Below are 21,411 nucleotides of genomic sequence, written 5' to 3'. Positions count from 1 at the left end.
CAATAACAACTGTTGGAAGTGTAATGAATGCGAAGGAACTTTTTATCATCTTTGGTGGACCTGCCCGAAGATTAAGGCCTACTGGGAAATTATCTATAATGAAATTAAGAAAATCCTTAAGTGGACATTTGCAAAGAAACCGGAGGCTTTTCTCTTGGGCATGGTAGGCCAAATGATTCCAAAGAAAGATAGAACATTTTTAATGTATGCAACAACAGCAGCAAGAATTCTCTTGGCAAAGTATTGGAAGACTAAAGAACTACCTACTCTGGAAGAATGGCAGACCAAGGTGACTGAATTTATGGGACTGGCAGAGATGACCGACAGAATTCGTGACCAGAGGAGAGAGACAGTGGAAGAGGACTGGAAAAAATTTAAAATTTATCTTAAAAATTGTTGTAAAATTTCGGAATGTTAAGATGTCAAGGGATTTGATATAAAGAATTACAGCTGTAAAAATTTAAGCTTAAGAAAATTTTAAAGAGAATTAAATATAACAATGGATGAAGGATTGCTAAAAAATTTTAAAACAAGGATGCAGTGAAGGGGAGGTATGGGGAAGTCGTGTTATGTTTGTTTGTATTTTATTTATGCTGTAAAATTAATAAAAATTATTTTTTTAAAAAACAAACAAACAACAGCTGGATAGGTAAAGCTGCATCAAAAAATATGGACAGGGACAAGATGTGGTTTCCCAGTGGTTTCCATGCAGCTTCCTATGCTTTGTTCTTCTGCATTTACTGTTCATTCATCATAGGATGCTGTATTTGAAGTGTAATAAGAAGAGCCTAGCTGGATCAGGCCAAGGACCCATCTACTCCAACATGCTGTTCTCACAACTGTGAGATACTGTCCGGATACAGTATTCCAAATATGGTTGCACCATAGATTTGCATAGTAATATTATTCTATTAGCAGTTTTTTTGTTATTTTCCAAATTACCCCTAAAACAGAATTGATGTTTTTCACAGCTTCTTCACACTTGGGTCATTTGAGCTATCCACCACAACTGCAAGGTTTCATTCCTTCTCAGTCATCACTAGGATCTGTTTGTGATAGTTGTGAAACTAGGATTTTTGGTCCAATGCTTATCACTTTGCAATTGTTTACATTACACTGCATTACCACTCAGGTGTTTAGGATTCTCTCTCCTCATTTTTCTGTGCAGCAAAATAAGGAATTGAGTGCTGTACCACTGTATTGCACATAGATTTAGTGTTCATTTAGCAATCACTTACAGTGGTGCCTCGCAAGACGAAAAGAATCCGTTCCGCGATTCTCTTCGTCTAGCGGTTTTTTCGTCTTGCGAAGCAACCCTATTAGCGGATTAGCGGATTAGTGCTATTAGCGGCTTAGCGGCTATTAGCGGCTTAGCGGCTTAGAAAAAGGGAGAAAAAAGCGAAAAAAATCGCAAGACTCGCAAGACATTTTCGTCTTGCGAAGCAAGCCCATAGGGAAATTCGTCTTGCGAAGTGCTTCGAAAAACAGAAAACCCTTTCGTCTAGCAGGTTTTTCGTCTTGCGAGGCATTCGTCTTGCAGGGCACCACTGTATTCATATAGAAATGGGAGTTCTAAGTTTTGGCATGTACATGCAAACTTGTATATGTATTCTCACGCATGTAAGCATGCACATGCATTGGTGACGAAGAAAGCATCCAAGCTCTATATTGAATCTCATACCACATACAGCTAAGAGCTGTTTGAATGGGCCCTTACTAATGAATAAAGACAAAATAAGTAACAGCACAAGCACTTATACTTGAGTTGCTTCTTAATAATAATAATAAACAACCAGAGGGCTAGCTTTGACTCGAATAATCTTTGTAGATACATATCCCAGTAAGGCTGACCAATGGACCAAGAGCAGCAGCATTTAGATCAGGCAACAAGCAAGACATGTACATAACCACCTGAGAAGTTTTAATGTGTATTTTTTCTTGTAGCAAACTAAAAAAGTAAAAATCACTTACTTCAGTATTTGTAATAACCATTTCTCTAAACACGTAAGCAATGGTACAATCTTCAGATCGACACTTGACACGAAAGTTGCCGTAATCAAGAACGTCTGGAGGATCAGGCCAATAAGGATGGCATTTGGTCTAACACAAAAGAAAAACTCATCCTGTCACATTTATATCTTCTATGGAAACATATCATAGAGGGTTGTTCAAGCAATGCTAATAATCAACATAGAACATACCATGTACTAATTGACATGGCAAAAGACCCAGGTCCAGGCCAAAGAGTTAGCAGAAGCAATCCCCAAAATATCTCCAGCCGCCGCCACAGCAGCTGGAGTTAGCTTATGTTCTAGCAGGCCAGAGTATATAAGGCTTTCATCTTTAGCCTTTCAGTTGTTGGAAACAAAATAGCTCCTTAGTTCCTGAACCTTGATATGCTAAAAAATTTCACAAGCCACAACTTGTCCACCTGCTAAGTTACACCGAAGAATGAAGAAAGAGGGCCTAGTTCCAATGTGCCAAGCAGACTAGCAAACCACATCTCAATTCACATACAAACCTCCACCCCCAGGAATGGCTTGATAATCAGGAAAACTGTACCTACCCGCCCTCGTTCTGTAAGGGTTGTCAGCATGATAATCAGTGATAATCTGTGATCCCAAACTGCTTGCCAGAAATGAACACAGGTGTGTGGAAGAGGCCCTTGAGTGGCTATGTATTTGTTCACAATGCCTGCAGGAGGAATTTCCAGCTACGAAAAGAAAGCAAGCTGTAAATAAGGTTGATTCTTACTAGTAATTTTACTGAAGTATTAGCAAAGGCAAGTGGATAATAAATAACAACAACTATTAGTATTTCTAGTCATCCTCAAATACAACATCAACCCACACAATTAGGTCACTAAATCAAAATTGAACAAGAAATTGTACAAGAAATTGATAATTCTGATAATTTTGATACTTTTAGTTCTGTAGATCCATTGAAATTAATGGACCTAAGTTAGTCCTGTCCATTAATTTTAATAGGTCCACTAGTATGGAAACAACTTGTAATTATTTCAAGACCTGTCTGTGTTACTTACGTTAACATAATTTGCATTTATGTAATCATCATTTCCTTGTAATATTACTCGAGTGATATCATCTAGCAAGAGAAAAAAATAGTAATTAGGTTTTATAAATTAGTATCACTTTTCACAGAGATGGGGAATCAATTAGCTGCACAATATGGTCTGCAAACACAGTATTTTGAAAACTTAAGTCAGTTTACACTTCATTTCTGTGACTTTTAGTGCTAACTCAGCAGAGCCAAGTTGGAAGGTGAGTCCCCCACCCCTTCATCTTAACGCCTTAGCTCCTGCAGCTATACTTCTGACAGGTTTCTTAGGAGCACTTCTATGATTTTTACAATGTTCATAAAATTGATGGCAACAGAATACAGGAGATTAACCCCACCAAAACTGCAAACGTTTGGCAGTGTCCATCCCCTCAAACATACAAATTTCATTCAATTCAATCAAAAATTTAAAAAACTTATATGCTGTTAAAAATAATAATCAAAGTTTAATGTGCCCAGCACAACCGCTCCTGAACCTATCCTATTGGAATTTAGCAGAATAAAGGAGGGTCTGCCCAAGGGCCTATTATGCCTGCAAATTCCATCTAATTCTGTCAAAAATGGGGAGAAAGAATTATAGCCAGAGTGAATGGGAGGACATGAAGTTTCGTTCCCCCAAAATTAGGCAGCCTTTAAATTTGTTTGAGCCAAATCAGGTTGTTTTCTGAAGCAATACTACAAAACACAGCACTGTCTAGGGGAGGCTTTCTCAACATCAAGTTCCTAGATGTTGTTGAGACAACCACTCCCTGATCCTTGACTGCTGTCCCTCCTGGCAAATGATGAGAGTTGTAGCCTAACAACATCTGGTCCAGGTCAAAGGGGAACAGGGAGGAAACAACACTTTCCTCCTTTTGAAACCCTTCTGATTTCCATCCCCTGCTGTGCTATATGGTTCTAAAAAGCCCTGGTTCAAGATAGGCTTACCATACAAACATTCTTTATTATGGTTCAAAGATCCGCAAAAACAATTTCAAGAACAATTTCAAAAGCAAAGTACAGCAGATATATGGAAAAGACATTACTAGATAGTCACTGTGTTTTATCCAAGACATGTAGATTTCTAATTCTAACTACCTCTGAGAGAAATTTTGCCATGACTAAAATTCCTTATCTTCAAAGAGATACTTGAGATAAAAGATATCAGAGTTTCCAGGTAAATTTACCAATAAGGGCTTAATTAATTGGTTCTTGGCTTGCTTATACAGCCCACATATAGTAAGATACGTTTCATGCAACCAACAGCCTGAGAACATAAACAGAGTATTCTGGTAAGTTATAGCGGTTAGCTTAGGACTTCAGATGACTCAAACTACAGTACTCTCTTGTTAAACTTTGAATGGAGCACAGGAGCAGTTTGAAGCAGATGGGATATGGTCAACAAGCACTCAGGTGACACCAATCTCTCTTTACTCCACATACCTATAGCACAGATTCAGGGACTATTATGGTACTGTGCATGAACTGATGATTAAAATGTACTTTTACTTACCCTGACTATGCAGAAATCACCTTATTTTGGGGCAGTCCTGATTCACTTTTAGGCTGATAGGCATGGAATTACTGTTAAATATTACAATATTAACGGAAATAAAAGGCAAGATATAATTTAATACTCACATGGCAGAACATCTTTGTACCGATTTTTGTCCATGTTTTGAGGTAGCTTTGCACAAGTAATAGCTAATCCTGGCTTTTTTCTATAAAGTTGCTGAAAGAAAATAAAAGGTCTTCACTGAATAAATAAATAAGGATCAAGTTGAATCTAGGCAGTCCAGGACCTCCATACACACTGCCCAGACTTGCTTGAATTATAACAAATATATAATAATTCCCCACAAATGAACAACTGGCAGTTCCCAATCTCTGTGGATGGCAGCTTGACTGGCATTGGAATTTGCGGTGGTCTTCTAATTGCTCCATATCTCTGGCCAGATCATATGACAAGTGAGTTGGGGGCTTATTTTATTTTGAGGCTTGTTGCAAAGTGTTAACAAGTTAATGACAATGCAGGATTAGGCATTTACAGAAGAGAGTTACAGGGCAGGAAGGCGTTCTTAATCCTTGGCTTGCCTATCAAGTCAGAGGAAAGCTGACTAAATACCCCTCAAATTTTGATGCTAGTTCTTAACAGGATTACAGATTAACAAAAATTGTAAGAAGATAAACTTACTATTTTGACAGCTGCATGTCATTTAAATACACTGTTAAATAAAATCTAATTAGGGCATTATGATATCTACATTGTACTTCTAAAACTGCCAATTAAAAGACTGCATTTAGGTTTTAATTTTGTGGTGAAACACAAGGGTTTTGTAGGCCTATCCAAGCAGCAATTATTAACAAAACATTACATTTTTCTGCTTTTATATTTTTAGAAACTTGCACTTCAGTATAGTTAAAACATGGTCATTGTGAGAATAGAATGGTGGACTAAGTGGGCCTTTGGCCTGATCCAGCAGGGCTCTTTTATGTCTTTAAAGTCATGACTTACAATGCTGCTTTGGCCAGCACCTGAATGAACCCTTAGCTTCTGGAACACCAAGTGCTCCATTTCTGGGCCAATGCTGTCAACAAATATAGCACACGACCACAGAGAAGAGAAAGTTAGAAGGAGGAGAGTAGCCAAGAGAATAGTGGCGTTATTTGCATCTGTTTAGGAAGGGACACATTCAAACCAAGGGTCTGACACTGTGATGGTTGCTTACTTCAAACTGAATTAGGACAGTTCCACTTTCCAGTCCTTTCTTTAGTTGCTCCATTGATTCTTCTAAAGTCTCACCATACTCAGAACAGTTGGGAATAATTGTTTCCAGAAAACCAGATCCATCAGTTTCATCTTCCAACTTGTTCTCAACAAATGGTCTAAGAACTAAAAATACACAGCAAATCCAAATCTTTAACATTCTTCAAACAGTAATGTCTAGGTATTTTAAAGAAAATGTACATGAAAAAGGACAGATTTGTAAAAGCTGCTTTGCTAATTATTGCTCTTTGACAGTTCCAAAGCAAATATCCTAAGGCAGGTGAATATTAGCAGGGAGGGAGATGCAATTCAATCTCTTTCTGTGTCTCAGCAACTATTTTTTTCTTTGGCAAATTGCTGAAATATTGCTCTCATGAGGGGGGAAAACAATTTTAACTCCAGCGACTTATCTCAAAACCTTGATTTGAAACCATGCTGAGATGAGTTTGCAAAGATTGGGTCTACAGATAAGGCCAATTTGGATGTCACAACAAACCATGATTACAGAAAAATCTTTATATAACGGCATGATGGGGGGTATCTTGGAATCTCAAGTCTCTGGTGCCTGAATCCAGACCAGTAGAGTCCTGAAATTCAAAGATGGAAGGGAGAGATCAAAACACTTCCTTCCCTTCCATGCCAGAAGGAGTGTCGAGCTCAAACTACTAATTGCCCTAGGAGTGGAGAGCTGAAGAGAGGCTATACCCTCTTCCTCCCCAGAAGACCAGCTTTAGTTAACTGTGAGATTCCAATGTTTCAAGTGACTCCTTGTATAAATTTAAAGAAAAACTCGAAATAAAATAGCTTCTAGTGTACAGACAATAATCCTGCTCAGTTATGCTCCAAGCAGCATGATCCCACCACAATCCCACTCTTCAATAACAATACATCACATAAATACTTACCTTTCCGCCTGATCAGAAGTACAAGCTCACGTGTATGTGACTCTCTGCTGGCTTTTATAAACATCACTACTTGGTCATGTGTGTGCTCAGAGATGTCCCGGCCATTGATTAATACTATCTGATCACCTTCAAGCAATTTTGGAATGCATTTATCAGACTGCCATAAGACAAAAGAAAACGAAGTCACCATTTTCAAACCTTTCAGTCTAAGAAACAAATTGGATATGAACTTCAGTGTGAAGGATTTGACTGAATCTCTAATTAAAAGTGCTATTCTTTATATTGATGAATATTATCTGCATTAGGAAACCATGGAAAATTTATTTGTTTAATATATTTGGAACAATTTTCCATCAGCAATGTCTGACACTATTCAGTTCAGATTGAGAATGAAGCTGTTCAAATAATCCAGGGGCCCACATCCTGATTTTATGCATTTCTATTGAGATAATGTCCAAGTTTTCTTCTCACTCTCTTATTCTACTAACAATGAGCAGCAGCAGTTATAGTCATAGTAGTAGTAGATTTCTATACTCTGCCTTTTTCCCTGATATAAGGGAAAAGGAGCCAAGGAGGCTTATAAATAAAATACAATGCAAAAATGAAGGAAGTTCAAAAGTTTATACTTACAGGGGAACCTGGAATGATTCTGGACACAACTAGAGGTATCTTCTGATCAATGCCCCCCTAAAACATGGTGCCAAAATATTTTTATTTATTATATTTTTATTTATTATATTTATATTTATATAAATTATATATATATATATATATATATATATATATATATATATATATATATATCCAGCTACTCCTCTCAGAGCACCCCAGGATGGCAAGCAACAGTGACAAAACAATACAATCTTTAAAACATTTAAAATACATCTGAATAGTTAAAGTATTAATACACTTAGGCTGAAATCCTATGCTCTGGGGAAAACGTCTATTAAACACAATGGGGTTTTCTGTTGATTAGACATGTAATAAGCTGGCATTGTAACTGTGCAATACATGATTTATCTATAACAGTTTTGAAACTGTGATGGAGCATTCCAGAAGTTTATGTGTCAGATAAGCTTAACTTAAAACAAAGCTTGTCCAAAATCTTGCTCCTGTGATCTAAAGCTGCCAAAGGTATGATCTAGCACATCTTCCTAATTGTTAATATTAGGGGATCATGAAATCCAACCAGCTTCACCAGAATTCCAAGCAAGCAGCAAGTATCCTATACAACAGAAGTCTGCAATCTTTCTGTCACCAGAGCTTAGTTGAGAAAGCTGAAAATTACAGATATCCATCAGTCAACAAAATGGTAGCAGATGGAGGAAGAGTTTGGCAGACAATTACTATCATTTTCTCTTGTATAATTTCTCCCCCCATCCCCACATGTATTTTCTCATCTCCTTTCCTTTCGTCTTCTCCTTCCAACACTCGACTTGTACCCTATTTCCTTTCTGCAATTTTCTTCATTCCTCCTCCCTGCTCCTTTTACATTGTGTGACATAATGATTAGAGTGTTGGACTAGGACCTGGGAATCCAGGGTTCAAATCTCCACATGCTCATAAGGCTCATCTTAGCCTAAGCTATCTTACAGGGTTGTTGTAGGAATTCATTGAAGAGGGGAAGAACCATGTACACCACCTTGAGCTCCCTTGGAGAAGGGGGTGGGATGTAAATGGAATAAAATAAATAAAAACAAATAAGTGCCCTACTGTCAATCTTATCAGTATGAAAAAAGAACTATTTTATTCTACAATGAAATGAAAGAGTATATAATTTCTACACAGAGCCATGTGTAGGAAAATGTGTAGGAAAAGAGCTTATTTTTACACTACATTTCACTAAAGGTTGTTGGGAAAAGACATATAACAAGAGCCAATGCATCTTTTCTGGTGGTACAAATTGGTATGTCGTACTGGCACTTTCCCCCCTTCTGGCTTCTTGCCATGATTATAAGAAACCACACAAGGAGGAAAAAGCAGCAAACAAATCATTTCTGTGCAGCCTTTTCAAAACCCAGAGTCTCACTCCTTAATAGAGGGCTGCTCCCAACTCTCCTCCCATCTCTTGTAAGTGGCTACTAAACAGAGGTGAGAACAAGTGGATGGCTGCCACAGGATGATCTATGTGCTCTGCTCCCCTCTCCAGCAGGAAAGTGGTGCATACCGCACTGCATTCTTTAGGCATGAGGAGTCCCGTGCAAGCACAGTAACAGCCCACCGTGGAAGGGGGTGTGGGGCCGGGGGCGCTGTGGCGGTGAGGGGGGCAGTAATGGAACCTTTTTTTCTAGAAAAAAGGACTGGCAAGAGTTATATATAGCTAGATAGATAGATATATACTAACAGTTCCTGTACTAAGAGGTAGTCTCTAGACTAGGTGATATCTGATTTTCAACACTGTGATATCACCAGCTAAACAATGCAATATAGCAATATATTATGATATCTGAAGCACAGAACTATATAGGGTGGACATGAAGGTCTGGCATGTGGATGGCCAAAGGAGCAGCCATGGAGATCTGCAGGAGGGGGGGGGGTTGGAGATGGGGCTTGGGAGAGAAGCAACAGGCAGTCTTGGATGTTGTGCAGGTGGGTGGGTGGGGGGAGATGGGGCATACGGAAGAAGCAGCAGGCAGTCTTGGATGTTGCATCAGCCGACAGAGAAAGGGAACTCCGCAGCTATCACAAGATGCTGAGGTCAAAACTGTTCTGTCTTCAGCTGAGACAAACCACTGTGAAGCAGCCAGAGCAGGGAGAGGGAACACCGCTGTTATCGCAAGGCTGGACACAGTTATTGCAAGGTGCTGGGGCTGAATCTGTTCTGTCCTCAGCTGAGACTTATTGCAAGGTGCCAAGGCTGAAACTGTTCTGCCTTTGGCTGAGACAAACACAGGGATAGGGCTGCTCAAATTGCTCACAATTATACTGCCCTCTGGTGTTTTGAATGATATATTGTCAGGTCAAATTTAATGAACGTTATCGTGATGCATTGAATGATATAGCAATAAATCGCACATAGCTGTAAGATTTAATCTTTAAAACAGCATTCTGGGTGGGTGGGGGGTTTCAGCATGGTTACCTGTTAAAAACACATAATGAAAATCCTCTAATAGGTTTACTAGAAAATGCTTAGTAATGAACCAGGTCTCATGACCAAATGTTTACATTTGATCTAATTTCTTTACAATCTGTGCAAAGATAGTTTTACTCCAGGAAATTTACTAGCATAGCTTGGGCAGATGACAAATGATATGCACATAACATTATTCCAAATCACTGTGTAGGGGCAAATGTACTGTTAAAACAATGCAAAATCTTTGACTAAAAGAGAATCAGTATCTTAATCAGGGTCAATAATGACTTACACTCAAAGCAAAACTTGAGGCAAATTTCAAAGTTTCTGTTCAAAACAAATCATGCATAGAATTTTACCCAAAAGGTGAGAATAGCAAGATTTGTCGGGATTTGCTCACCCCCAATATCCACTTGTAATTTGAAGACCCTTGCATTCCCATTTATATCTAGTGCACAAAGCTCTTTCATAATTAGCATCCACATGACAACACTAATAACTAGCTGAGGGCAATAAATTTGGTTTATTCAGGGAGAAGATAGGGAGGAAGATCTATCAATACTCCATTAAACCAATCAGTGTTTTGACAGCACAGCAGCATAATACTTTATCACAAACTGGGGAAAGCATATTTAAAAAGATACAAGGAACATTTCCCAATGGTTCCCCTGCAATGCTCACTCCCAGGTTATATTTAATTATCAATATTGCTTTACTAGTGCCTTTTTACCTTCAGGTTAAATCCAAATTTTCCATCTTCATCTGGCAAAATGCGTATCAAAAGCAAGTCTCCATCAATAACTTCATTCTGGAAGACAAGGAAAAGAGGCTTTTTATCTGTGAAACATGCTAAGTACCACCTCAGTTGGATGACTTGGATAATCTTCAATATACCTATCATGAGAAATTTTTGCAAACTGGGCATCCCCTCCACATAGATTTGTCCATTTCAAAGGAGCTATCTAGCCAAAGGCTGAAACTCTATGATAAGGCTAATTTCGCCCCTCTCTCTTAAAAAATAATAATAATCCACAAGCAAACAAGGCAAGTGACAAGTCAACACAAATGTACAGAGTATAAATACAAACATCAGTGTAATGGAGCATAGAATTCACATCCAGAAACCCTCCAACTTCTCAATACATATTTACAAAGTATTTTTAAAAGCTGTGTACAGATACACACCTCTTCTACAAAATGACCAGGATGGGGGCTGGGTTCCTTAGGATTGGAATTGATGTATGAAAGAAATGGCTGCTTGTCAACTGAAAAGGTATCCTGTTCTGTCTCACCTACACTGCTGTTTAAGCTTATCAGGAAGTGCCAGTTTCATCTTGTTTATCATACCTTATCAAAGTAGTACTGATTGGAGTCATCCATTAAAAGTCCTTTTGAAACATTTTCATTTGTTTCTAAAGACTGTTTATCTTTCCCATTCAAAGGATGAGACCCTGAAAGGTTGCCAACTCCATTGAGAGTCTGAGACAAAACATTCTGTGTTGAATTATTTTCCAATATGTTCCTTCATTAAAAAAACAAAACAAGTTAAACATTAGTAGCCAGACCTCACTATTTAGTGTAAGCCAACAATTTTTATGCAAAATGATTTCTTCTTCTGAATATAAAGATTTCTTTTTGACAAGCCAGTTGTGGGTTTTTTTTCAGGATTTCAAATTTTTCATTTACTTTAGCTCACTATATTCCAGCCCCACACTTTAAGATACAAGAAGAACATAATAAATGTTCACATTTTCACTAGCAATATCTGCTCAAGACTCAGAAAGTTTTTCTGGTGCAGCAAAAATTAATATATTAATAAAATATTTTATACACACATGCTCACATGTAACACTAAGTCAGACTTAAACTATGGTTTACCAGGGACCAGCTGAAATTGCACCCACCCCCTCCTCCCTTTCCTGTCTTGGAGGTGTGAGCATCAAACAGACCACAATAGCAAGCCAAAAATAAAGCATGGCTTATTTCAAGAGAGAGAAATCAGCAACACTAGTTTATGAATGAATAAATAATACATGTTATTATGTTTTCTGGGATTTAACTTGATTAGAATATCTTAAAATTTCAGCTACAAGAGGAATTTGTGACACTGTTGGAAAACTCACTTTGGTGATTCCTGTTCTGATGATCTGCTGAAGAAAACACACACAAGCAAAGGATAATTAAACAAAATGTTTTATAACAAAGATTTTAAGCAGTAGAGAAATGGTGTATTCAAAAACTAAGTATCAAAAGCTCATCAGTTTGATTTTATGCAGAAAGCAAAACTTGACACGACTCTTTCTTCTATGCGACTAAAAATTATTCAGGCATTCACATGCAAATTCAAAACAGGTATACAGTGGTACCTCAGGTTAAGTACTTAATTCGTTCCGGAGGTCTGTACTTAACCTGAAACTGTTCTTAACCTGAAGCACCACTTTAGCTATTGGGGCCTCCTGCTGCTGCCGCGCCGCCGGAGCCCAATTTCTGTCCTTATCCTGAAGCAAAGTTCGTAACCTGAAGCACTATTTCTGGGTTAGCGGAGTCTGTAACCTGAAGTGTATGTAACCTGAAGCGTATGTAACCCAAGGTACCACTGTAGAACAAACTGCACTGGTACTCTACAAAATCATTTAAGCAACACTCATTTGTCTCTCTAGAGTCACTGTTTCAAAATCTAGGCGAATTACATGTTCCATTTTAAAAATTGTAACTGTTGCAGAAAACATATATAGTACATTCTTAAAAGGATGCAAGGAAAATAACTAGTTTATCAAAATTCACTCATACACTGTTCTTATGCCCTTGAAGAAACAAAGAAAATATTTTGTTCACTCACACTGCCATCTGGGTCTATTAGTTTCATGAACCCTAAAGGCTGATTTGGATGTGAACAACAGATAGAAAAAGCAGAAATGGGAATGACATATGCCTTCTGTTTCCCCTGCTTGTTTATATAATAGGGGTATGAACTGGGCCCAAGATTTCCATCATTCCCTGAGTTCCAACCCAACCCCAAATGTTATGCATCATTTGAGAAGTGTTCCATGTAATACTTGGGTCCTATGAATCCTTAAATATCTTTATACAAAAAATTATTTTCAGTATAAGATTTAACTTTCTATGGTACAGATTTTGCATTTTTAAACTAAGAACATGCAGCTTATATGCTGCTTAAGTCATTTAGCATTTCGCTGCATGCATAGCATATATGTGAATGCAAAAAAGAAAAGAAACCAACAGTACAGTAGGGTGGAACGGCTTTGTGGTGTTTCCGGTGCTATTTAGATGGTAATTTCCAGAAAGTGATGCTTGGGGAGTGCTCTTTGGTCCCATGGAATCTTCAGTGCGCGTTTCCTCAGAGTTCGATTTTAACCCCTGTGCTGTTTAACATCTACAGTGGTACCTCTGGATACGCACACCTCTGGTTGTGTATCCTTCAGGATGCGAATGCGGCAAACCCAGAAGTATTTTTGCAGGTTTCACCGAGCGTGCATGTGCAAAAGTGCTCTACTGAGCCACGCGCATGCACAGAAGAGGCATCTCCGGTTGTGAATTCCTCAGGATCCGACTGGAGCTCTGGAACGGATCCCGTGCGCAACCGGAGATACCACTGTACATGAAATCGCTGAGTGGGGTTATCCGGAGGTTTGGAGTACATTGTCACACTGATGACACATAGCTCTAAGTCTCCTTTACATCTGCAGGTGAGGCAGTGGATGTGCTGGACCACTGTCTTGCTTGGATGAGTAAGGGACTGGATGGGAGCCAACAAACTGTAGCTCACTCTACGTAAGACTAAGGCACTGTTAGTGGATGGTTCCCGAGAGCAGATGAATGGGAGGCTGCTTTCTCTTGAAGGAGCTACACTCCCTCTGGAGGAGCAGGTACTTCTTGGGGCTACTTCTGGATCTTTCGCTGTCACTTGAGGCTCAGGTGGCCTCAGTGCCTTCCATCAACTTATCTGGACAAGAATAGCCTAACTTCTGTTTATGCTGTGGTATCCTCCAGGTTTGATTACTGCAAAGTGTTACACATAAGGAAGCTAATGGAGATGGTTCAGAAACTTCAGCTGGTGCAGAAATCAGAGACCAGGTTGCTCACTGTGGCAAGATGGTTTGAGCATATTACACCAATTCTGGACTGACTGCACTGATTGCCACTCAGTTTCTGTGCCCAATTCAAAGCACTAGGTTTGACCTATAAAGCCTTGAATGGCTCAGGACAACAATATCTCAAGGACCGCCTCTCCCCATATGAATCATCCCAGACCCTGTTATCATCATCTGAGGCCCTTTCTTTGAGTGCCTCCTCGATGAGATGTCTGGCAACATGAAAACGGGCCTTTTCTGCAGTGGCTCAATTTGTGGAATGCTCTCAGTAGGGAGGCTTGCCTGGCGCCAATGTTCCCCTTCAACCAGGCCTTCGGCTGATTGACATCCTATCCTTTTAAATGTGTTTGTGAGGATATTGATTTATTTTGTGCTTGTTCTTGTTTTTTTGGTATTTTTTTTAATCTTTTATTTTTATGCTGTGAACCATCCTGAGTCCTTCAGATGAAGGGCAGTATACAGATTTAATAAATAAAACAAATGCATTAGTGATGTCTCTGATTAGGAATTTGGTACTTCTGACTAAATACTCAGGGTTATGGTATCAGTCTTCATTACTAGCATTATTCTTTTACTACTGAAATATTTAATATGAAATATCTTCTTAATTTTGTTGTTTACCAATTATCAGTGCAGAGTAGCACTGAAATCACTGTTTGTAGAGCTTATTTACCTTCTCCATGGGCTGCGACTCTGGGACAACTCTGAATCACTATCCTTGGAAGCTGGGGAAACTTTATAGGTGTAAAACACATCTTCTGTTTCAGTTATATAGGAAATCTCATTTGCAAGGTTATCTACAGATGAGTGTCGTGGTTTACGAATCTCATGACGTAATCTAGGACTTCGCCTTAAAAGAGGTAGGATTCAGAAGTTAGTTGTGACAGTATCTTTCTTAAACTTTTTTTAAATATGAGAAGCTTAATATATTATAACACACACTCAGAGGCTACAATTATTTTACCACTTGTTTAATAATATTTTTAAATTCAAAGCCCATTTATTCCAAGTAGACATGGGCTATAACATGCAGAACAGACCACAGACAAAACCTATATAGAAGAAATGTGTTTTACTCATTAATAAATGCTATTGTGTTCAATGAGGCTTACACTCAGATTAGCATACACAGAATTGCAATCTAAGCACAATTTTCTACTTTTAAGTAGAAAAACAGAATGTGAAATTCTGTTTAACTTCAAGCAAGTATCACAACTACTTAGGATAGGCTCCTCCTTCTAGAGTCAGGAAGTCAGTCTTTATATATTAGAATTGTGGGAGAAAGAACCCCTCACATATTGAAGCTGTTGAATCAAAAGCCATATCCAACAACCAAGCACTGACTATTGGAAATAATTGCAGTAACATTTTGAAATATACCGGTAGCTATTTTGAATCTTTATTATTCATCTTTAAGAGAGATCTTAATCACATCAAAATTAAATTTTGACACAAATAAAATTTTGCCTTGTGCTCATGTCCCCACCCATTTTATGGAAGATAAAAAAGATAATTCTTACCAGTTTGGGGTAACTGGAGGAGACCGAGAAGGAAGACTTTTGGTCTCTAGGTGTTCAGCTGACAAAGATCTCCTCATAGCTGCATTCCAAATCATACCACCTATTACTTTTTTGCAGTAATGATTGTTAGAAGATCTGAAATAAAACAACATACTTTAGACAAAGTACTTTGTGCATAATAAATCTTTATTTTAGGTGCAGAAAGAGGAAATTCTTACTGGAAATTCTCTAAACTCCCAGAGGACATTTTAATTCTTCAGGAAGCTCTCTGCCCTTAGCTCATTGAGCAGAGCCAATGACTTGTACTGCCTCCTCCACAGAGAAGGATGCCTCTGCCCTTCCAGATCAGACTGGAAAAACAAAGATCCCTTCCACTTAAAACTATATCTCTATAAAAATTTAATGAAATCATTAGAAATCAGCACTGCCACAGAAACATCCAGCAGCAGAACTTTGATGGTGCTTTGTGGAAGCAAGCAGAGCTGTATTTAACCAATAAATTAAGCAGATTGCCTCTAGCTCAGGGGTTGGCAACCTAAGGCCCATGGGCCAGAAGCGGCCCACGGAGGCCATTTAACTGGCCCACAAACCAAGCTGCCTGCTCAGCGAGTCCCCATGCACTGCGCTAAACTGGCACAGCGTGGTGCAGCAACTCTCTTCTGCAGCTCAGGAAATCGCTTCTGCACATGCCCAGATGCCGGAAATCACATCTGCGCATGTCTGCTTCTATGCAGGTGCGATTTCCGGCACCACGGACATGCGCAGACGTGATTTCCGGCGTTGCACTGCGCCGGTCAGGCCCACGGAGGATCTCCGCGGGAGTGATCCGGCCCATGCCTGGTAAGCCTTGCCGATGTCCCAACTGGCCTTTCAAATCCTGATGAAGGACTCAGGAAAATGTACTTTGTTAAGAGGTGCCCTGGAGAAACACCCCTTTAGTTCTTTTGGATGTTGACAGACTTTGCACTTTTCCTTCCAGCTTGTTCTCCATGAGCAGCAGCATGCAACATGTCTTGGATAGAATGACTGGAAACAGCCTGGATGGAAAGTAACCTATCAATGTCTGCCAACTCTCCCTTCAAAAGCTAATCCTCCTCTCTGTGATCAGACTCCAGAGAAGTTTGTGACCTGGCTTGTGGTAGCTGGGAAACAATATTATTTATACTAAAGAGAATTCTCACCAGCACCAGAACTAGGAATCACTACTGTATTGGCCAAACTGAGGTTTATAACAAGGAAAACTACGAACTCCACAGCTTCTGGGAAACTGAGTAAAGAGAGAAAAGAAAAATCTAGTTCACACTCTGAAGAGCAAGGCATTAAACAGAAGTTCTTTAGAATGCTGCTGCTGTGGAAGTCAAAAAGTTGCCAGAGAGAAAGTGGGAGCTACACCCCTTTACTGCATGCACTCAGAAGGGGGACAGGCTTCCCTTCAAAATGCTCATATTTCTGTCAAAAGTTCTGATTGCAGCTCTACAAGAGAACAGAACCTGTAATGCGGAACTGCACAGAGAACATGAAGAACATCAAGGTTCATTACACTAGTTGTCGGACACATGCCAAATATAGTCCAGGCTAGCCCTTGCTGTGTTCCACATTGGCAGTTATTTTAAAGTTCATTTCTTTGTTTCCTTAGAATTGACGCATTCCAATTTTAACAGACTCCCCTGTGGGACAATTTCCAGGCTTCTAGTGATGTGCTGGGAAGTCAACCAGAAATTTACAAAATCAGCCTTAAATTATTCACAAAACTGTTTAAGTATTATATATGTTAACGGGTTTCAGAATTACATTCAGAAGTATTCTGTTTAGGAGCTCATACTCACTTGGTTGGTGTTCTAGAACTCGTGGTCCAATAATGGGAAAGTAACTTCTCATGAGGTAGCATCTTCTTTGCCTGGAAAAATGTGTGAAGCTCCACACAAGATTTCCACAGGTTTTTGCATGCTCGGTAGTTTAGCATATTGAAGGCAACTATGTGTTCCCTGGATTCATTCTGTAACAATAAAATATGTATCAGAATTATTCTAATCAATAATTAGAATATGTATAAAGTATTGCGGTAAGAGGTTACCACAGTAAGAGATTACCACAGGACCAGATAGGGGCACAGCTGGGCCACCAGCTGAAGCTGACAGAAGTCACCCGTGCCACTGAGACCACCTGAGCTTCAGAAATACCCCCAAGCTACATACCTACTCCTTCAAAGGGAGTATACCTCCATCAAGAGCAGACACCCTCCCATCCACTCAGTCTAGAGAAGCAAACACTATCTTATCTGGACTGAGCTTCAGTTTGTTGGCTCTCATCCCTTGGCCTTGTGAGCTTACTGGAGCAGCTGGTTAGCCTCTGATGAAGTTACATAAAGTTTGGGCGTTCCTGGGGACTACTGTCTTATAAGAATTTTATATACAAGGCAAGACCAATTTGTAAATGTTAACACTGAAACGGAAATATATGATGTATTTTCAGCTTTGACTTAAAGTAGAATTTACAGATGCAAATACAGATGTATGGTTACATGTTCCCAGTGCTTGGCAGTACTGGGTAATAGCTGCTTTCCACATGTACAGACTGTGGGGGTAGTTCCAAATAAGCTGTACTACAAATGTTGCAATTCTACCTTTTGCTGCAAGATGGCCTCATAATACTGTTTGTTTGCAACAGAAAAACAATTCTGCCAACATATATCTGTGGTAACAGTGCCAATATTGTCAGATTTGTACAAGCTTTTGTATATACATATACAAAATGTATATATTTCAATAGGTTCCAAATATTCTCCCAGCTCTCCCCTTCCCCTTTCCATGGATTGCCCTGAGCGCTTTACAATGATTTGAGGTAGAGGGCCAGAAAAATTGGACAGAGGAAAATGGTAGCAAACTCTTCTGAACAATTATAGCTTGGTCTGCCAAAGGAAGTACTGAAATAAAATGAACGTGGACAGATTGAATAAAACTGCAGAAATTATAAGTTTATTTTTTGTAAGGAGCAAAGGAAGAGTTATTGAACCCATCAGTCAATGAGACAGCAAACAATGCTTAAGGTTAACATTCTTCACTATGAAGAAATCTGATCCATCTGCCACTTTGTAGGACATGCCATATTGGCCTTAATTTAAAGCTGCTTTTGTAACGCTTTTCTACAAAGCAGAAATCTGCAGCATATCACCAGTAGACACCAGACACTTACTTGTAAAAGAAAATATGTATTTGGCTACAAATCTCTAGGGACACCAGCAGAGAATTTGTATGGATCAGATTTAGAAATAACCCGCATGAAAAATTACTAAAGTGTTTACTGCTATATTCCACATGCTTTCACTCTATGGGCTTCTCCAGATTTTCATTGCATATCCTTAATGATGTGTGCTCCTGATGCTATGGGGGCAGCTATACGTAATTCCACTTTATATAAATATGTGTTGGGGGCAGTGTTTCATACTGCTTCATTTCCCATCAATGAATATCCTGCAGCAGCCTGCTGAAACAGCATAACTTTTCATGCCACAAATATATGGGGGAGTGAGGGATACTGGCCGGCTTTTGTTATGCTATAGGCCCCTATAGCCCTTCAGGACAGCAATACTGCAGTAACATTAGGGAAGCATTGGACAACCACCATTAAAGAAGAACAAATCAGCTATCAATGAACTATTATTACGTCAATAATGTTAACACTGTCTGACCACCAAGCTTAGGGAGTCAGGAAACTTATTTGGCCTAAGTTGGTACAAAAACCAAACCAGAGCCTTCCAACCAAATTCTGCAATTCTGCAAGTCCTCTGGGCTTCAGGCAGTTACACTATACAGAAGCAGTTAACCAAGAAGTCCAAAACACTGCAATTAGGGACCCAGGATTTCCAGAAAAGAGCACACCAAATTTAAGTGAGGTATTTTATTTACAGTGCATAAAAATACAAGTCACAATAAAACAACAAACCTAGCTGATCTAGCCTGCAAGGTACATGGCCCCACACAACAGGAACAAGCAGCACAGTGTGAAGCATAGAATAAAGGAATAACCCAAGAAACTGGCCCAGCAACTGATCCAGAGATTCCCAGCTAATTAGAAGATCTGATAGCTAGAACCTTGAATTCATGTGTTCCCACAGAGGCACAGTTGCTGTTAATTAAGCAGACCACCATGCTGACTTGATCAAATTAATGATCAGATCTCATTACATCTTTTCTTTGAATTAAAAAGCAGGTGCAGGGCACAGGGTAGGAAGAAAATCTCTGATCAAGTATTCCGTCCAAACATCAATCGCCTCTACAGCAATTAGCTTCACAAATCATCAGTGTATTATGAAATATACACTATAAGAAGGATCTATGTACACCTTGTATTCCAACTCATAGACATGGCCTTTAATTCATTGCTCCATCTTGTGGCGAGATTGGAGGTTAATTGTAAAAAAGTCTAGGGGTGGGGTGGCTGGGGGAAACTCACATGTTTCTGTCGCTGCTGGATAAAGAACTTCTTTCGTTTAAACGAAATTTTTATTATGTTCACCCTGAAAAGGAACAAGTTGTACTATATCATACTCTAAAAACATAACACAATCAAAACAAACAATGATAGAAAATACGTGTACAATAATGCACACCAGACTCAATGCTCGGATTGTAAATTAACGTATTTTTCGCCCTATAGGACGCACCTAGTTTTTTTTGGGGGGGGGAATAAAAAATATATATCCCCCCCCCAGGCACGGGGCTGGCGCGGGGGAAGCCAAGCCGCGCCGGGCTCCCAAAGGTTGCGCAGAGCTGCCTGCCCTCCCGGGCTCCGCGCACCTCTGCGCAAGCCTCGGGAGCACGGCAGGAAGCTGCGCCGGTCTCCCCAGACTTGCGGAGAGCTGTGCGAAGCCTGGGCGCGCTCTTCAGCGCGCCCGAGGCTTCGGAATGCAGGCAGCTCTGGCAACCTTTGGGAGTCCGGCACAGCTTCCCGCCGTGCTCCCAAGGGTTGCGCAGAGCTGCGTGGAGCCCGGGAGGACAGGCAGCTCTGCGCAACCTTTGGGAGCCTGGCGCGGCTTCCCGCCGTGCTCCCGAGGGTTGCACAGAGCTGCGCGGAGCCCGGGAGGGCAGGCAGCTCTGCGCAACCTTTGGGAGCCTGGCGCGGCTTGGCGCGGGGCTCCTGAGGGTTGCGCAGAGCTTCCTGAAGCCTGGAGAGTGAGAGGGGTCGGTGCGCACCAACCCCTCTCGCTCTCCAGGCTTCAGCGAAAGCCTGTATTCGCCCCATAGGACGCACACACATTTCCCCTTCATTTTTGGAGGGGAAAAGTGCGTTCTATAGGGCGAAAAATACGGTAAGTTAACTTAGAAGGTTCACATAAGGGAAGTTTCCTTTCCCCCCTTCCCTCTCAAGCCTTTCTGGAGAATCGAGAGTCCCTCCTGAACCATGTGGGATGTTGCTGGGGAAGGGGAAGTTACCTCCACCCCAGTCAGCAGCCCCACACCTTGTCACACTATTCAGAAGGGCTCCATTATATCTGAAACAGGAACTAAAATCTAAGTAACTAGCTATAATTAACTGAAACATTCTCTTTTCTCAGAAAAGCATTATCACTACCATAAGCTTGAAGCAAAATTTGAAATGAAAGGGAGAGCCTACATTCAAAAGTGCTTTCCTGTGCAATCCACACAACCAATATCCTTACAATTTGTAGGTAAGCAGTAAAAATGTTACTTTCTTTCAAATTTTGCATGGAAATAAAATAGAGGTAATTACACACTAAAGGTATTGGGTGCAGTCCGCAATTTCACAACAAAAACAATTGTTTCTAGGAAACAGGATTGGATTGGATTGCATAATTCCTGACAAGACTCCTACGCTCTGCTCTAACAAGCCTCATCCATCAAAACCAGCTGACAATACTGTCAAGCAAGCTTGGACTACATGCCCATCAAAAGACAGACTTGAGTCTAGGAACACCCATTCTTTGCATTCCTCAATCTAAAAAGTTGCTATGCACATC

The 21,411-nt window shown here is 40.0% G+C and overlaps 1 protein-coding gene across 7 annotated transcripts in view; it reads right to left on the bottom strand.

The window, feature by feature from the left end:
* Positions 1-21,411, bottom strand: part of PTPN3 (protein tyrosine phosphatase non-receptor type 3) — a 92,398-nt gene that overhangs the window by 9,863 nt on the left and 61,124 nt on the right. For 6 of the 7 annotated variants that reach the window (XM_081835060.1, XM_081835063.1, XM_081835062.1 and 3 more), the window contains 14 exons: positions 19,887-19,950; positions 17,261-17,430; positions 15,435-15,569; positions 14,588-14,764; positions 11,926-11,952; positions 11,150-11,324; positions 10,533-10,610; positions 7,360-7,416; positions 6,730-6,886; positions 5,787-5,950; positions 4,699-4,789; positions 3,044-3,105; positions 2,567-2,713; positions 1,972-2,100 (listed from right to left, as the gene is read on the bottom strand). In XM_081835060.1, the coding sequence (XP_081691186.1) occupies positions 1,972-2,100; positions 2,567-2,713; positions 3,044-3,105; positions 4,699-4,789; positions 5,787-5,950; positions 6,730-6,886; positions 7,360-7,416; positions 10,533-10,610; positions 11,150-11,324; positions 11,926-11,952; positions 14,588-14,764; positions 15,435-15,569; positions 17,261-17,430; positions 19,887-19,950 (1,633 nt within the window). The remainder of the gene's footprint in view (positions 1-1,971; positions 2,101-2,566; positions 2,714-3,043; positions 3,106-4,698; positions 4,790-5,786; positions 5,951-6,729; positions 6,887-7,359; positions 7,417-10,532; positions 10,611-11,149; positions 11,325-11,925; positions 11,953-14,587; positions 14,765-15,434; positions 15,570-17,260; positions 17,431-19,886; positions 19,951-21,411) is intronic. The other variant, XM_081835061.1, reaches the window with a different exon arrangement.

The sequence above is a fragment of the Podarcis erhardii genome, assembly GCF_964252035.2.
Source record: "Podarcis erhardii genome assembly, chromosome: 13".
In the NCBI taxonomy this organism is placed as follows: domain Eukaryota; kingdom Metazoa; phylum Chordata; class Lepidosauria; order Squamata; family Lacertidae; genus Podarcis; species Podarcis erhardii.
This window is presented reverse-complemented; position numbering and strand designations above follow the sequence as displayed.